The 17,564-nt window shown below is 60.0% G+C and overlaps 1 protein-coding gene across 3 annotated transcripts; it reads right to left on the reverse strand.

Moving 5' to 3' along the window:
* Nucleotides 1–465: 465 nt before the first annotated feature.
* SUSD3 (sushi domain containing 3) lies at nucleotides 466–17,096 on the reverse strand. 3 transcript variants are annotated; one of them, XM_027041262.2, is made up of 6 exons: nucleotides 16,940–17,072; nucleotides 12,479–12,559; nucleotides 6,199–6,387; nucleotides 4,571–4,715; nucleotides 4,039–4,191; nucleotides 466–1,153 (listed from the first exon to the last, which is right to left on the reverse strand). In XM_027041262.2, the coding sequence occupies exons 2-6, from the start codon at nucleotides 12,522–12,524 to the stop codon at nucleotides 961–963; spliced, it is 726 nt and encodes a 241-aa protein (XP_026897063.1). In that variant the 5' UTR covers nucleotides 12,525–12,559; nucleotides 16,940–17,072; the 3' UTR covers nucleotides 466–960. The 3 variants fall into 3 exon arrangements, with proteins under 3 accessions (XP_026897063.1, XP_026897062.1, XP_014938392.2); XM_027041261.2 differs by lacking the exon at nucleotides 12,479–12,559 and having other exon boundaries at nucleotides 16,940–17,096; XM_015082906.3 differs by lacking the exons at nucleotides 12,479–12,559; nucleotides 16,940–17,072 and adding an exon at nucleotides 12,369–12,435.
* Nucleotides 17,097–17,564: the final 468 nt, after the last annotated feature.

The following is a 17,564-nucleotide window of genomic DNA, read 5'->3' on the forward strand; positions in this document are numbered from 1 at the left end:
ATGGGTGTGGACATACAGGTATGCTGTCTGTCTGTCCCCTCAGGAAGAGGGGCTGGGTGGTAAGAGACAGGACATCTTCTTGTCAAACTGCTTTGACGAGTTCGGGGTTGGGGGACTGTGATGGCTTTGAAGGTGTCCCCCTGTGCCTGGTCCTCCTCCCATCCAGAAGTGGACTTCAGCTGCCCCCTTGCTGGCTGGCATGCAGCAGCAGTGACCCGGCAGGACTTCCCAGGCCCCGGAGGGCATGGCTGGCACTCAGGACTCTCACCGTGGACACCAGCCCCCAGTGTGCAAGGAGACCTGGGCCACTCGAGACGGCCACTGCCGTTGAGGTCTCTGTGAGCAGGCTGCTGATGGCACTGCCCAACGGAGCCCCGGCAAGCCCGGGGCCCTGAGCAGCAGTGACAATAAGGGAGTTGTTTTACACCCTGAGTACAACAGAGATTGAAAATCAAGACAGTGATCTTTATCTTTGTTTTCCCAGTGTTAGAATGGTTTATTTCCCACCTCTTACCCCTCGTGGCTACTGTGCAGGTAACAGAGGCAGCACCCCAGCTGGGCCCCTGCTCACAGGCCCCAGCCTGGCCTGCGGGGAAGACGAGGCAGCCAGCAGGAGCCTAGAGGTTGGCTGCCTGGCCTCCTGCTCTGCTATAAGTGAGATTTGCTTAAAATGTCCTCCAGTTTCTTTAAAGGAGCAGGCTAGGCAGGGTTGCACCTGGTTCCAGAACCTTTCATGCTGGTTCCAAGGGAGCCTATCTATAAAAACTGTTCTGGCTGGGCGTCCCCGGGACAGGACACCCCACTGGCGTCCCCAGCTCAGCACCCTGAGGGATCCCTAACCCCAGAAGGTGATTTCACTGACCACTCTTAAGCTGGGCACAGGTGGATATGCAGGTGGCTGGGTGGTGGGGTTGGCCTGGTCTTCCCAGTGTGGAGGGCAGGCTCTGGCCTCTGCCTCAGTCACCCCGGGACGTAGGCCACATGCTGCCTGGACATTCCTGCAGCGGGCCAGGAGGTAGGCAGGGCGTGCCCCGGGTCCGCCGTGTGCACCATCACCTGGGCACGGGGTGAGCCAGCAGGACGGGTGGTCCAGGGGTCCTTGTCCACGCCACGGGCCATGCCAGCCATTTCTCTGGTGCCCTCACCCAGGTCTCTGCAGGAAGAAGAGGCAAAGCTTGGGGGAAGAGCGGGGACCCCGTGTAACCCGACACTGCCCCCATGCCGGGCACCTGGGCCCTGCCTTCAGTGGGCTTGGGGCAGGGCCAGAACTGCCCTGAGCCTGAGGAGGCCCCTCCCTGGGCCTCAGACCCCTCACTCCTATGAGGTATGTGGTCCAAGGAGCAGCATGCCCACCTTCCAAGCTGGGAAGGGGCTTCCTGGGGCGGTGCTGGGGAAGGGGGCTTATTCAGCATGTGCAGAAAGCACAGGGGCCAGGCCTCTCCCTGGCCCCGTTGCTGGGGGCAGAGACAGCTTTGCTCCTCCAGGCTGTCCTCTGGTGGCCTGGGGCCAGATCACCCACTGCCTGTATCTCCGGTTCCTCTGTGCATCCCACCTCCAACCCACAAACCAATCACACTCTTCAGCCTGACCAGAGCCTGCACCCCCATCCACCGGGTCGTCTCCTGCTCACACTGCCCTGCTGCTTCCTGCCCCCACTTAAGATGCTGTCTCTCTCCTTCCCCCAAATGCAGACTCTCCCCATCTGTTCACCACAGGCATCACCTCCTCCAGGAAGCCTGCCTGGATCTCTGCTCCCCCCACACTTAACTCTCAGAAAAGCTCTAGGAAGTAGTAGGAGTTAAGAAGTTATGTTGGTTTGATGAATAAGTAAATGAACCAGTTAATTAGCGGAGAGGAAAGACTGCTTGGTGGGTGAGGCTGTGGACTTTGGAGCCAGATAGCCGGAGTCCAAACTCGGCTTCACGCTTAGCAGTTATGTGCGATTCTGGACAAGTTTCTATTAAAATGGGATGGAAACAGTGCCCGCTGCTAAGGTTAGAGCAGCACCTGGCCTATTGGGAGTTGCTGGGAAACATACAGAAAACAGGAATGCCGGGGGCACATCTGGCCTCCTCCAGACAGCCCCACTGACCTAGATGGGGGGCTCGAGGCCCTGGGCCTTACCTAGGAAGGCACATCCGAGAGACAGCCGTTCCTCCCCCACTGAACTGGTGCATCCCCAGCTAAGACACAGCACGGTGTGTCACAGTCTGTAATGGGAAGGGAAGGTGCCACCGGGTAGGGGGCGATGGAAAAGCTCTGAGACCTGCCGGGGGGAGGAGGGGGGCTGACCGTCCGCGAAGGGAATGTATCAGCCGAGACCCCACGGTGCAGCCGGAGCAAAAAGGCAGGCACTTGTGGCCGTGGCTACGCTTCTGTCCCAAGGACACACAGAGCTCCCAGAACAGCCGTCACCAGCAGGCGACACGCAGAGTAACCCCGAAGGACTAAAGCCAACAATACAACGGACAGCGATGGTGTGGGGAACACCTCAGCGTTAACTGAGGAGCCGCCGAGGAGCATGAAGCTGCGCCTGCTAAGGGAGTGAGCGGGAGACAAGTCCTGACACCCGGTGACGGTGCAGCTGTTGTGAAAACGGCTCAGATAACTCGTGCTGGGCTCCTGGGGAAAGAACGTGGAAATAAAAACATCCAGACTGTTGACCTCAACAGTCCATTCTTGGGTGGTCCCAAATGTCATCTTGAGAAAGGAAAACCACCCTAAGTAAGTGCAGACATTCACCCACACCCGAGTGCAGTGGCTGGAGCATCTGGGGCGACGCTCTGGGGACCGCGGACCACGTGGTGCACTGATGGAAAGGGGGCGAGGCAGCATTTCTGCCACGCCACCGTGACGTGCGCCTAGTGTGTGTCTAAGGTGCATCTGGAGCTCCAGGGAGGGAGACAGGAAATCAGCGCCTCCCCGTGGGCCAGACTCCACACTCCAGCCATCGCTGGGCCAGGGAGGTCGCAAACAGACACGGGGCCAGACCACCGCACCACAGCCGCGCCTCAAGACACGAGCAGGATGAACGGTGACGGCCGGCCCAGGCACTGCTAAGACCCTGGCCGTTTGACGGAGGACCCTGAGGCCGCAGCAGCCGCCATGCAGCAAGGCCACCGGACGGGGACAGGTGGACGGAAAGGACTGGAGCCTGTGGAAACGTGAGCCCAGATGAGGTCGGGGACAGTGACCGTGAGCATGACAGGGGGCCCATTACACGTTCCGTCTGCTTCTGTGTGCTCCTGACATCTCCCCAAAATAAAGTTCAGGAAAGAGTTCAGAGTGACGTGCAAACAGCAAAACCAAAAAGACAGTGAGTAAACAGCCAGAGCTCATCCTCATTCCTCACAACAGGAAGGGCAGAGTCGCGGCACAATTAGAATCACCATGTGTAACCCCCAGGCCACAGGTCAGGGCCGTGGGGGGAGCAGTATGGCCCCTTGCAGAGTCCCCTCTTCATCACGTGACGTGGACGCCTCAACCGAGAGGCCCCAGAGCATGTGACCACGGGGCACCAGCCTGACCTGTGTCTGTGACCCACAGCAGCGCCACCAGGGGGCACATCCGGGAGATGCAGCCTGAGTGTGGCCATGCAGAAGCCTGGCGTCCCAGAACCCGCAAGAGACAAAGCTGCCAAAAACAAACAGCCCGCCCCACTGAAGGCGCCCGGAGCCCCAGCGCTGGGGTCAGAGGGCACATGCTGAAAGCTAGAAACACCGGGAGCTGTTGTATCTGCAGCCCACGTGCAGTCTTGACCAGACTCCGGGAGTCAGAGGAAGGGACATAAGAGAAAGTCCCTGTAACGGTTCAGAAAGTCTGTGTGCCCGTGCAAGGAGCACAAGACCCAGAGCCCTGCTGCGTCCCCCGGGAGGGGACCTCCTGTCTCTGCAGGTCTGAGTTCCCAGGATAAAGGCACTGGGTGGTGGGAGCTGAGGCTCAGGTAAGGGTGGGCAGCGTGTGGGATGACGGGCGTCCTGACTGAGCTGGGCCCCCCACCCTCACGCCCAATGCCCTCCTCGCCGTGCCCGTGCCCACGTGGTGAAGCTGTAGTTGTCGTGCGCCTGGCCAGGGCGGACCCCGGGGTCCCTGCCACCACCGCCGCCATTGTTCGGGCCCTTGAGGCCGAGGTAGGAGGCCTGCACCGTATCCAAGTCCCCGGCTCTCAGCTGGAGCCACAGCTGGGTTGCCCTGGGGAGAGACGGGGGAAGGACATTCAGGGTGCCAAATCCTCTGCAAGGCGGTTGATGAGCCGGACTCTGGCTCCTCACCCTGCTCACCCAGCACCATGGAGCCCAGGCCGCGAGCGGACCCAGACTGAAGGAGGCCCAGACCAGACCCATGTGTGCGGCCTGGTTAGGAAAGACCTTCCAGAGCCGCGAGGCTCTGTGAGTCGCAGGCTGCTGTGGGGCGGCACTCGGTAGCCAGGCTCCCTGAGGAGCCAGGGCAGCCCCAGTGCCCCTGGACACCTGCCGGAGGCCCAGGGCACGGATGGCAAGTGCCCATGGAGCGCCCTCTGCCCTCAGGCTCGGGCGGCAGGGAGGGCTGGAGGCCGCTGGGGCCAGCGTACCTGTCGGACGGCTGCTCGCTCCTCTTCATGCACCTCGTGAGGCAGCAGGTGAGGAAGGCCACGGACATGAGTAGGATGACGGCACAGCTGACGATGGAGGCGATCACGGCCACCTTGAAGCCGAAGGTCTCGTACGGCGGCACGGCTGTGAGGGAGACAGGGCCACCTCCTGCACAGGGCTCGCGAGGCCCTCGGCAACCCCGTTCCGTGGGGGAGGCAGGGAGGTAGGTGCTGGTGGCTGGGGCTGTCAGGGAACACTGTCCCCTAAAGGGGGGGGGGGTGCTTGGGCAGGGTTTCGGAGGGTGTGTAGGGGTTCACAGCAGCACACCCGGAAAAGCTCTGAAAGGAGTTCAGTGATAGCCCCCTGGTTCCATGGCAGCCACATGCCAGCAGTGGCCTGCTTCCACGTGCTCCAAGCTGGTAAACCCTTCAGGGGCCCACGTGCCTTCTCAGTTCACTTTCCAGGAGGCTCAAAAGCAAGAAGAATGCCTGTGTCTGAGGTCAAAGGGCCTTTGCTGCTTAACAGCCGTGTGACCTCAGCTATGGGTCGAGCAGTGTTCTACCGGCTTCTAACGGGCATCCTGGGAAGACAAGGCCCAGGGTCCTAGTCTGAGCAACACTGCACACCCTGCCCTGCGGTGACACTGCTCACGCCCCGCCTCCACCCCCATCCCCTGCCCCAGCTGAGCACAGGCCACCCAGACCCAAGAGCTCTCCCGGCCGTCCCCGCAGCTGTATATCCACCTTCTGGCCCATGAGGGTGAGGGGAATCATGTGTGGCACTTCTTAGGGCCTTCCTTTCCTGCCCGGCCACGACAAGCACCCAGAACACAGGTGCCATTGTCTTGAGTCCCACCCCAGAGCGAGGGGCCAGCGCAGCCTGGGTCCCCCCTCCACAGGGAGTGCCGTATGAGATGCCCATCCTGAGGGCTATGGGCCCTCAGAGAGAAAGCTCCTTGTCAGTGAATCCCTGTTATCTTGGAGCCTAATCCGGATGGGCGCCCTCCTTCTCAGAGACTGATCCCGCACACGAGCATTTGAAAGGCTCTGAGAAGTGCTGTAGCCTATTAATCCAGCATGTTCCAAACCGTATTGGCTACGAAGCCCTCTTTGATGCCCGACACACGTCAACGCGATACAGTGACCTCCCTTTGGAAAACCCTTCACCACCCTGTACAACAAATACAACTCGAAAGCTAGAAAGCCATCTCGTCCCCTGACAGGGAGCCCGGGGCTGCAAGCATCCTGGCCCTCAGTGTCCCCAGTTCTAGAATCCATAGCACAGATAATATCCTATTAAGGTCTGCTGCATGGATGCATAAAAGAATGAATGAATGAACAGACAGAGCTGCTCGCTTAAAAGATGACAGAGAACAGCTCAAACAAGCTCTCGGTGCTGACAGGCCAAGTTGGTGGCAGAGCGAGGGTTGAGGCTGCTGGGCCTGGAGTCCATGTGCAGACATGGGGCCCAGTGGGGGCTGTCCAGCTGCCAGCAGCGGGGTCGGGACCCTACAGAGGCCTAGCGGGGACTTGTACCCACCGCATCCCCTCCGTGGATGCTCACACCCCACATGACAGGACCAGCTGCCCCCCACCCCCTGCAGGTACTCAGGGGAAGCGGGCCTCACATTTGCACACGGGGCTCACTGAAGACCACTCGGCGATGCTCCCCTTCCAAGCACAGGTGAGGAGGCCGGACCCAACCATCTGGTGGCCTGAGGGGCAGTGGAACACGAGGACAGTCCCCACAGAAGTGCCGTCGCCACGAAGGACTTGAAGGGTGCCCCGCGGGGGTGGCTGCACCCGTGTGCACGTGCCTAGGGAAGAAGAGAGCAGAGATGAGGACCCTACCCTGGACGGCAGAGGGTGGGAAGGAGCCCCGGCGGGGAAGGGCACTGCTGCTCCAACAGCCACACGACGCCCTGGGTAAGGTGCCACGGCCCAGGCCATCTGGCGTGGCAGCCACTCGGCCGGTGGCCTGGGGGCCAACGCAGAGCAGATCCCAACATTAAGTGAACTTTAGAGGTTCCAAAGACCACAGTGTTGAAAAAACGAATCTGTGTCAGAAGACAAGAAAAGCAAACACAGGTGACTCATGAACAACATGGTTTTGAACTGCTCGGGTACACTCAAGTGTGGACTTTTTACAGGACAGGGCTGTAAATGGATTTTCTCTTACTTACGACTTTCTTAATGACGTTTCTTTTCTCTAGTTTACTTTACTGTAATCATACGGTACATAACCCATCTAACATGCGAGATAGGTGTGAACCAGCTCCTGATGTGATCAGTAAGGCTTGTGGCCAACAGTAGCCATTAGTGGTTAAGTTTTCGGGGAGTCAGAAGTTATATCCAAATATCAACTGCATGGGGGTCAGGACCCCTAACTCCTGTGTTGGTCAAGGGTCAACTGCACACAATTAGTATCTAAGCGTAGCTCCAAAGGCAGAAGCAAGGAAAAAACAGGGGAAGGGAGAGACGGGCAGTGTGCGTGAAAAGTAAGAAAGGAGAACTTTCGTTGCTCCAATAACTAAGACACAAACAAGCTCAGGTGAAACAACCAGGAAGAGATCTGGAGAGCGCAGGATGAAGGTTCAACCCCCTTGCTGGTTGGTATCTTCGTACCCATCCACAAAAGCTGACCCCAAATAAAAAACAACGGCTAACGTGGGAACACGTGCTTCACAGAAAAAACACAAGGAGCCAAGAGGCAAGAATCTGTTTCCTCACAGTAGCTGAGGATGTGCGGATTCAGAGACCTCGTCTCTCACCCCTCGAGCTGGCCAATTGTAAGAGAAAAAAGACCATATGCCAAGTTCAAGAGGCCTGGGAACGCCAGCTCTGCGTGGATCCAAACCTTTCCGGGTGGGAAAACGTGTGAAGAGCTTTGTGTCGTGGATCATCCGAGAATTTAGCCAAAGGAAAGAATTACGAATCTGCAGCCAGGATTTCTACACCAGGATGTTCACCCCCACGTGTACAGAAACCACCAATGTGCCTGGCCGTGGACCCGTGCGGCCAAGCAAGGCATAGCCTGGTGACAAATGCCAGCCAGCCGTCCTTCCATAAGGACGTACAGAGACGGTATGAACGGAGTGGCAATCACAGCACCGTCATAAGACCGCCACAATGACAACAGCTGGCACTTACAGGGAGCCTACAGAGTGCCGGATGCTGAACGCACGCCTTACGTGCACTGACACATCAACCTGGACAGTGCCTTCCTGGGGAGCCACCATTCTCCCCACTTGACAGGTTAGGAAACTGAGGCACAGGGTGGCTAAGTCACTTCCCGAGGCTACACAGCTCTTGTGTTGCAGGGCAGGGATTCGGAACCAGCAAGACGGCACCAGGCTACCTTCTGAACACGTGTGCGCACACGGACATATGCACGCAGCCACGTGCCCTGTGTCTGGCTCCCCTGCTCAGCACAAGGCCCTGGGAAGGCACCAGCCATGACATTCTGCCATCAGCCTGGCACGCTGTGACCCAGCCAAGCTCCTGCACTCGCCAGGCTGCGCGACACGTGGCCTTTCCCGTGTTCACTCGGACGGCAGCACCAGGCCGGCTCCTTCCGTGCTCCAGCCCTGACACGTGGACGCTTCTTGATCCACAGCCAACTCGCCAGCCAACGCTGCGGGCTCTGCTTTTAAAATCTGTACCCAGGACACCCCCTGGGGGCTAGAGTGCCCCCCAAGGCCACGCCCACCTGGAAACAGCCACAGGGGCTCCATGCGTGCCACCATGGCACCCCATTCCACATAGGCTGTGGGAGGAGAGCACACCCAGGACCGCCCAGGACAGCGGCTGTCACTCGGGACAGTCACACATGCACATGCCTGGCACATCCAACCTGTCCAGAGGGGAAACCAAGGCAGGGGGAGGTCAAGCCACCCCTTGTCCAGCTGTGCTGGCCTTGCCCCACTCAGGGCGAGGTTGTTAAGGGGGCAGTAGCCCTGAGCATCGGCCCCGCTTCGTGCTGTCAGGAAAACAGTAGGAGCCGCGGCTGCCCCAGGCCTCACCATGGGCAGTGACTGTGAGTGACAGCATTTGGCTGTGCTCTGCCACGCCACACTAGTCCACCCCTTGTTCTGCCCCACTGAGAACTGGGGGGAGGGGGGCTCACGGGCCGAAATGTGGGGCAGAATGTGAACCGGGGTCCCTCATGCTTTGTGCAAGGGGTGGGGTGCTGACTCCTGGATCAGCTAACACCGGGAACCTAGTGGGTGCTTGGCTACAGCCCTGTGAGCAGGGCAGTCCATCACTACCTTACAGATGGGGAAACTGAGGCACAGCAAGGCTGGGTGACACACCGCGGGAACTGGCCACAGCTGTCCCCGTCTGTCCTGAGGCTGGGAGGATGTGGGCCCCCGTCTGCAGGTGTCCGACACCAGCATCACTACCCCCACCAGCAATGCAGCTCTGATAGAATGTTCTGGCCAAGAAGCACCCTCACTCCTAGCCTCGTGCAGCACTCCTAACCATCTCAGAGGACAGCGGAGAAGAATCATCGTCTCCATTTTGCCACGAGGAAACCAAGGTTCCACAGGGGAGGGGCCCGGGACTAAGTCAGCAGCAGAGCAGGGGGTGTGGGTACCTGTCCCAGAGCAGGTCTTTCCCTGATAGACGGCACTACCAAATTACTAAGACGGTGTCAACAATCACAAAGGAAAAGAACAGGTAAATCAGAAAAGAAAAACCAATGTCTCAGAAACCAGGGGAAGGGCAATTAGTTTAAAAAAAAAAATTAAATAAAAAGCATTCACATCAGAAAAGAAGCAAACCTCCATTTGACACCATCTCGAATCCAAAAATCCCCAGGCATCTACTAAAAACCTACAGAAACTCGTAAGTCCAGCAAGGCTGCAGGATGCAAGCCCAACACCCGAAAATCCATCATATTTCAGCACAGTGGCAGGGAACAAAGTGGAATAAAGAAAGCAATTCCATTTACAAGAGTGTCCGAAGGAATACATTGCTTAGGAATAAAATGAACAAAAGAAGAGTAAAACTTAAACCCCGAAAACTACAAGACACTGCGGGCAGAAATAAAGGTCCTGCCCAGAGGTGAAGTCGCACGTGCCCGCGGGCTGGGAGACTGACCGCCACACTAGCCTCGGCTCCTCTGCAGACACACCACAGCCCCTCCCAGAGTCCCAGCTGCTGCCTTTCCAGAAACTGACAGGAGGGTCCTAAAATTCTTAAGGAAATGCAGAAAACCTAGGATAGTTCCAACAAAAACTCTCTTGAAAAACCTCAAAGTTGGAGGAGTCACACTTTCTTGTTTCGAAACTTTCCACAAAGCTACGGTGAGAAAGGGACAGACCCGGAGCCAATGGAGCAGAAGTGACAGGGCAGAAATGAACTCTTAAAGTCAGGTGAGCTTTGATGAGGGCACGAGGACCATTCGGCGGGAAGAGAACGGTGTTCCAGCAGCTAGTGCTGGGCAACAACATCCACAGGCAAAGCAGCGCGGGCCCTCTCCCCACACCAGACTCAAAAACGAACTTCAAGTGAATCCCAGACCTAAATGTAAGAGCTAAATCTGCAGAACTCTCAGACGAAAGCAGAGGGATAAATCTTCCTGACCTTGATTCGACACCAAAAGACTAACGACAAAAGCAAAAAATAGATAAATGGGACTTGACTGAAATTAAAAATCTTTGTGCTTCAAAGGCCATGATCAAGAAAGTAAGAAGACAAGCTACAGAGTGTGAGAAAATATTTGTCAACTGTATATCTGATAAAGGACTTGTGTTTAGAGTGCGGAAGTTACTATGCTGAATTATAAATGAAAAAAATTTTTATTTGAGAGAGAGAAAGAGTGCGTGCGAGAGTGGGGAGGGGGCGGGGAGGGGGCAGAGGGAGAGAGAGAGAGGGAGGTGACAGAGGGAGAGAGAGAGACTCTTGGAGAGAGAGAGACTCTTAAGCAGGCCCCTTGTTCAGTGCAGAGCCCAAGGCGGGGCTCCATCCACCAACCTGGGATCATGACCTGAGCCGAAATCAAGAGTCGGCCGTTCAACCAACTGAACCACCCAGATGCCCCGTTATACTCACTCCAACATAAAAGACAAATAACCAAATTTAAAAATGGGTAAAGTATCTGGACAGACATTTCTGGACAGACATACCAGTGGCCCCCATAAGCACATGAAAAGATGCTCAACGTCCTTCCTTCAGGCAAATGCAAATCAAATCACCAGGGAGTCCCTGCTTCACATCCAGCAAGCACTTGTCCCTGAAAAGGACCAGGTGTCCCCAGGAGGTGGAGAACCTGGAGCCGCATGCCCTGCAGGTGGGAACACAACACGTGAAGCCCCCTTCCTGACGGTCACATGGGGCGTTACCACGTGGTGCAGGGCCACCCCACCCAGCAACACAACCAAGATGAAAACACATCCACACACAGACTTGCACACACGCACACACAACAGCGTCACTCACGAGAGCCAAACGGTGGAAACCACCCCAACGTCCACACGGATGAGTGGACAGATAAACAGAAAATGGTACAAGCCCCGCTGGAACAGCACCAGACGACAAAAAGGAGAGGGGCAGCGACACAGGCCACGGTGTGGCCGAACCCTATGAGGACAGGACGCTCGGTGCCTGAGCCAGTCACAAAACCTCATGTTGTCAGACTCTGTTTATAGGAAGTGTCTGGAAGAGGCAAGCAAATCCTCACAGGCGGAAAGCAGATTAGCCATGGGCGGGGGGTGCGGGGGGCGTGGGGGGGAGACTGCTGGAGGGCGCACGGCTTCTCTCCGGGGTGATGAAATGTTCTAAAAAGGACTGTGGTGATGGCTGTACCTATCTGAAAACGTACTATAAGCCACTGAGCTGCACACATTAAATGCACACTTTAAATGGGTGAGTGACATCTCAATAAAGCTCCTAAAAATTCCAGGAAAATACTTGTGTCAATCAAAGAAGTGCAAATTTAAAATGCGAGGTATTGTTTTGGCCCCTTAGCTTGGTCAAGATGGAAAAGACTGGCGTACCGGGGCGGGTGGGGTGTGTGTGTGTGCGCGCAGAGCCCCGGCGTGGAGGGCAGGGGACCCACCCTGTGCCCCCGAGGTGGACACTGCCCGCTTCCGCTCGCTGACCTGGGACTGAACACTGCAGACTCTGGGCTCTTAACTGACCGCCACACTTGGCCTCGACAGGCGCCAAGGCAGGAGCGACAGAAAGGCGGTCCCAGCCACCGGGCTGCAGCCAGCGCCCCCACCAGGACCCGTGGACACGGACACCGGCTGTCCTCCCCGCCAGGAGGCGGGCGGGGCATTCTGGAACCGGGTAGACGGAGCAGCCACAGGCCGGCCACGTGGCCCCTCCCCCGGGGTCACCAGGGAGCCAACACTTCCTAGTCCTCAATTTAGAGCCGCCACTTCTGCTTCTGGGGCTGGGGCCGCTAAGCAGCTTCTTTCGGTGCTGCCCCGTGTGACCGCCTGGGGAGGGGGCTGGCCAGGGGGAGAGGCCGGGAGCGCTCACAGCACCCGCACCAAGTGCCTGGCCTGCACACCTAGAACTTTCTCAAGAAGGTCAGGAGCCCTGAGGGACAGACCACAGCGGCAGCAGAGGTGATGAAGCAGCCTGGTGAAGTGTCAAGGGCAGGGTCAGGCTGGGAGGTGTGGTAATAAATCCATTCAGCTCTGCGGGTGCGTCTGTGATATTTAAGACAAGGGGAGAGAGCCTCCAGCCAGTGTCACTGCTGAATGTCACCGCCTGGCAGCCAGGGCCCGGCCCAGCCCAGACCCCTCGGGCTCTGCGGCACCCCCCCTGCCCCCGCCACCTGCACCTGCTGCTCTGGGCCTGTGACCCATCTGGAAGTACCCAGACAGCACTGCCATCTCAGGAACTGCTTCGCCCTGTGTGCACGGGTTGGGGGAGGGCCCCGCTGTCACTCACATCCTGTGCTGCTGCCGGTTCCCGTGGGGGTGGCCAGGATGCCCATCCTGGGTTTCTCCACCCAGGGGATGGGTCACACATCTGAAAGGAGAGAAGTGATTCTCCCTAAGGTGCTCAGAGCCATAAAGGGGACAGAGAGAGGGGGCCGTCAGGGAAGGGGGAGGTGCGGCACCGACCCGCAGACAGGAGCCAGGATTTAGAGCCCACCCAGTGAGCACACTGTGGGGTGGGGGTCTGCGGGTCTCCGAGAGACTCAGAGTGGGGGGCTTTAAGTGCAGTCCTGGCTCTGTGCCCCAGCCCTACGGCCTCACACTCTGCATTTCTGCAGCGAGCTGAGCTCACACCCGTCAGAGGCAGGGAGCCACAGCATCAGTGTGTGGCCGGCCAAACACAGGGCCAGAGGAATAATCGTGGTGAGAGGAGGGGGAGGAGCCCTGCCCACTACCTGCCCAGAAGAGGGAAATGCCTTCCCTGGGGGGCCGACCGGGAGCCCCACGTCTGGACAGGATGCTGAGGTGGGAAGGTGCTCCTGCCCCTGCTGGGAAGCCCCCAGCCCCCAAACCTCAGGCCCTCTCCACTGGGTCTGACTTGAGTCCTGGACCTGGGCCTCACCTTGCTCAGACTCAATTTCCCCATCTGCAAAACAGGGTGAACTGCCCTCCCCCCCCCCCCCCCCCCGCAAGGGTCATGAGAAGAGTAAGGCCACCCCAGGGAGACCTCAGAGCAGTGCCTGAGCTCAGAAACACTCCCCAGGAGGGGGCTCAATGCCTCATTCTGAGCACCCAGCCCATGACACCCCAGACACCCCCAGGGTCCTATGGGTCTCTTCCAGCATCCCTTCCGTGGGCCCAGAAGGCCAGCGAACACATCTCTGGGCTGAGCCATCTTCCAGATGAGGAAACTGATGTCCCCCGTGTACACTGGCAAGGTCCCCACAAGACCCTTCCACAGAACTGGTGACACACAGCCAGGGCAGGGAGGTGGTTGAGTGCCAAAGGGCTGCGGGGGGCTGTAGTCACGTCCACCCAAGACCCCCTCCCAGAGACGTCCTGAGGAATCACCACGGCCGGCGGATGGGCCAGCAGGCCCTTGACACCATGGCCCTTGACACGGCAAACCCAGCTTCTGCTCACAGCCCTTACTGACCCCTCCCCGTCCTGGAGACCCCAGACCCCATCACTGGCTCCCAACAGCCCCTCCCTTGATATCTAAGAGGCAAATCCCACCTCCTCCTGTCGCTGCTGAAAACCCTCACAGACACCCCGCTGCCCCTGGGCATCCTGCAGGACACCCTCACGCTGTCCTCTCCTCCAGGCCCCTCCCACCTGTGGCTGGCCCAGACACCTTCTCTGGCTGGACCTATGCACCCCTCAACCGTGGGTGCATTGCTCCTTGGGCCCTTTGTGGCCTTTTTGTACGACCTCTTTTTTACTAGGTGCAAATAAATCTTAAAGCAGGAAAAACAAAGTAAATGGATTCACTGCAAAGAAGACACAAACCCAAACCAAACCCTAGGGGCTCCCTGGACAGTGAAGGGCAGACTTGCCCTGGAACGCCCCTTGTCCCCAGCTCCCGCCCCAACGGGTCCAGGAGGATGCTCCCTCTCATGGGGAGGGGGGGGGTGCAGGGCCTGCCATGGTGCTTCCCCAGCCCAGCCCCGCATGGCCAGCAGGGTGAAGAACAAGTCTGTTTGTTAATCTTTTATCTGGAACCTTGGGCCACAGGCCTGCTTGCTCCGTCTTCCTCCTTCCCGGAGCCCACACCGCCCTCAAACCCTGACCTCCCCCCGCCACCCCCCCCCCCCCCGGACCTGGTAAATCAGTTACTTTTTTCCGTTCTGGGAAGAGGTGCACTGGGACTGGGATGGGGAGACAGGTTGCTGGGCCCGCTCACCACCGGCCTGGGTCCCTGCGACACTGGAGAGTTGCTTCCTTGATCTGCGTCTGGGTTTCCCCCAAACGGAAAGGGAAACCCAAGGAGGAGAGTTCAAAGGGTGACATGTGCTCTATGGAGGGTGGGATCCCCAAGACCCCAGCAGGGGGGGACAGCCACACGTGGGGGGGCCCACAGCCCCGGCTGTGTGTCTTCAGGCTAGATACTCGCCCTCTCTGAGCACGTCTCCTGTCCCCTCCGAGGGCAGGCCCGGGCCTCGGGCCTCGGCCACAGTGGAGACAGGGTCTCCCGGCACGCCCCCCAGCTGGTGGGTCAGCCCACACTGGCGGAATCCCCAGTGTGTTTCAGAGCAGACCCAGGCTGGTTCCCACTCAGGAAGAGCTGCCACCCAAAGCTCCAGGGGCGGGGGAAGGAACGTGAAGGCAGAAGGCGGGGCTGGACCTCGGAACAAGGAGGCCACACTTGAATTCCGACCACTCCCCTTGGGCCTCGGTCTGTCCTCTGTGAAGTGGGCGCAGATCACCGGTGCCGCAGGGATATAGGAGTCACGCCCCTGGCACGCCCTCATCATCCGGGTCCTCCTGCAGCCCCCTTCCCAGGCATCTCCTTCAACGCCCTTCCAGAAGTGGGAGGGGGTCACCTCTGGCTGCTGGAACCGTGTCCTTCCCGCAGGGCTGCGTTCCTGCACAATCTCCCCCATCAGGGAGTGCTGGAGCAGCCCGGGATGCGGGCCAGGGCCGGCGGGGGCCTGTGGGCAGCGGAAGGGTGGCCTCCATGGCGAGCTGGACACGCCGGCCTCCACTCAACAAACACTTAACCCCTGCTGGGAGCCAGCCTCTGCCCTTCACCAGCCACACCTGGGCGAAGAGCGAAGAACGTGGACCCCGGGATGCCAGGTCCGTGCGGCTAGACGTTGGAAGAGCAGAGTGATGCGTCCGTTTTACCACGGCAAGGAAAAACACGCCCCCCGCCCCCACTGCTAGGTTGTAGCGTGTGCCAAACTGTCACAACCCCACAGGGACAAGTGGGTACACATTTCAAGCTCAAAAGACTGGGGCCATGGGGCAGGGGGATGGTGGGGTCTGGGGTGACTGTGTTACCCTGGAGCAGAACAACTGTGGCGGGGGTGGGGGGTGCACAGGCCCTTCCTGACTCCCCCTGACTGGTCCACAAGGCCGGGGACAGGCATGCAGTGCCCACTAAGCACGTGGGGGAAACTGAGGCCAGAAGCAGAGCGACATATCCCAGGTGAGAGGTGTCTTTCAACCCCAAATGCTGGGGAAGGGCTAATGGGCTGGGACCCCCAGGGCGGCCAGAGGAGTCTGAGCCCTAAGATTGGAGGCGGGGAAACCTGAGGGCGGGGACTGGCCTCTGAGGCCCCACCCCCCACCCCCAGGATTCTCAGCAAACAGTCTTTTGTATGCAGACACATCAGGGCCTCCCCTTCCCCGTCCTAGGCTGGTCTTGTGCAAGTCTCTCCACCTCTTGGTCAACACCCACCTCCCCGGCAGTGGGGCAACACTCACTCGGTCGTCACACGCACCAAATTCGGTATTAGGGGGACAGGGAGTCAAAGAAAATAAACCCACCTCACCAGGCCAGGCTGCCCCTAAAGCCAAGCACCTCTCCTGTGCCGGCAACTTGCCTCCTTGGGCCTCAGTTTCCCCATTTGAGAAGGAGCTGCCCGCCAGGGCCCCCAGGGTGGGGACTGTTTTAAGCAGGACTGGCAGCACCCAGGGGGGCTCCTCCAGGCCCCGCTTCCACCCGTGCGAAGAGCCCAGTCCTGAGCCTGGCCTGGGCCACAGGTGTGCAGAGACCTTCAGGCATAAGGGGGAGGGGGCAGTGTCCGCTAAAGTGAGCCTCGGGGACCTCTGGTTCTGTTTCTCAGTTAGGCTTTAGGCGCATTCATGCAGCAAAGCCAGCCTCCAAACCTGGGGCTTCGGACGAGCTGCCCACACCGCAGCCAAAGCACGAAGGTGAAGCCTCTTCAAAACATTCTCGAAATCAGTCACAAAGTACGCTGAGTGCCAGTCCTCCCACTTCCGGAGACCCCAGACTTCGTCCCTGGCCCGGGAGCCTGGCGACCGCGGAGAGTCGTTCCCCCGCCAGGCTCAGTTTCCTCACCTGTGAACTGGGGGTGGGGGCCAGCCGGGGCACCGGAGCGCCTCCCCGCTAAGCGAGGCCGGGTCCCCACGTCGGCCGCACCGACTTCCCCTGCTCCGAGCGGGGCGCGGGCGGGGCGGGCGCCGCAGCGGGAGTGGGCGCGCACCTGCGCGGAGGGGCGGCTGGCCGCCGCCGCCTTGTTTCGGGCCGCCTGCAGCCGGGCTTCGGCTCCGCTGGGGCGCCGGCTGGGCGGGAGGGGAGGGTCGGAGAGGGTCGTCCTCGGGCGGGTCTCAGGCTGTGGGCCTCCCCGGACGCGGCCGTGCGCCCCTTCTCCCGGCTGCGCGCCCCCACCGCCACGGCTGTGCGCACCCCCTCCCCGCTCCCGCTGCGCCGCGCGCCTCTTGGCTTCCCGGTCCGTGAAATGGGTGCAGAGCCTCGCTCGTGGCCCGCAGCCCCGGCGCTCACCTGTGCCGTTCCCCGGGGCGGGTTCGGCGTCCACCGCGCGCCCCCCGGGCCTCGCCCTGCGGCGAGGGGTCGAGGCCGCCCCGTGCATCCCTGCGCTCCTTGCCGCTCGGCGGGGACCGCGGGGCCTGAGCCGGAGGGGCGGGGCGGCCCGGGACACGTCCCCTAGGGCCGGCTCCGCCCCGTAGGTCGGGGGCGGGGCCGACCCCGCGGGAGCCCCAACCCCCCAGGGGGCAAAGCTGGCGGTGCAGGAAGTCTCGCTCCAGGGCTCTGCACGGGCTTTGCCCTCGGCTCCCGCCCCTCTGAAAACCCCGGTTCCCCAGGCCAGGTGTCCTCCGTGAGCGGCACATGTGAACCCCATCCGTGTCCCTGTGGGCCAGGCCCTCTGAGCTGGGGGGTCGATGCTGTAGGTCTTCACTGAGGAGCCCCGGGTGGTGGGGGCAGATTCAGACCCCTGGGGTCTGGCTGTGCCCTCACGAACGCGGCGGGGCACCTGCCCTCTCCCGGCTCAGCCCTCGGCCCAGCTCCCCGGGTCGTGGTCCGGGCTGGACCCGGAGCTGCAGCCCGCCCCTTCCTCTCCCTCTGACCCCACCCCGCCCAGGCGCCGCGTCCTTGCCTGGCCATTCGC

This window comes from Acinonyx jubatus, chromosome D4, assembly GCF_027475565.1.
Source record: "Acinonyx jubatus isolate Ajub_Pintada_27869175 chromosome D4, VMU_Ajub_asm_v1.0, whole genome shotgun sequence".
NCBI classification, from domain to species: Eukaryota; Metazoa; Chordata; class Mammalia; order Carnivora; family Felidae; genus Acinonyx; species Acinonyx jubatus.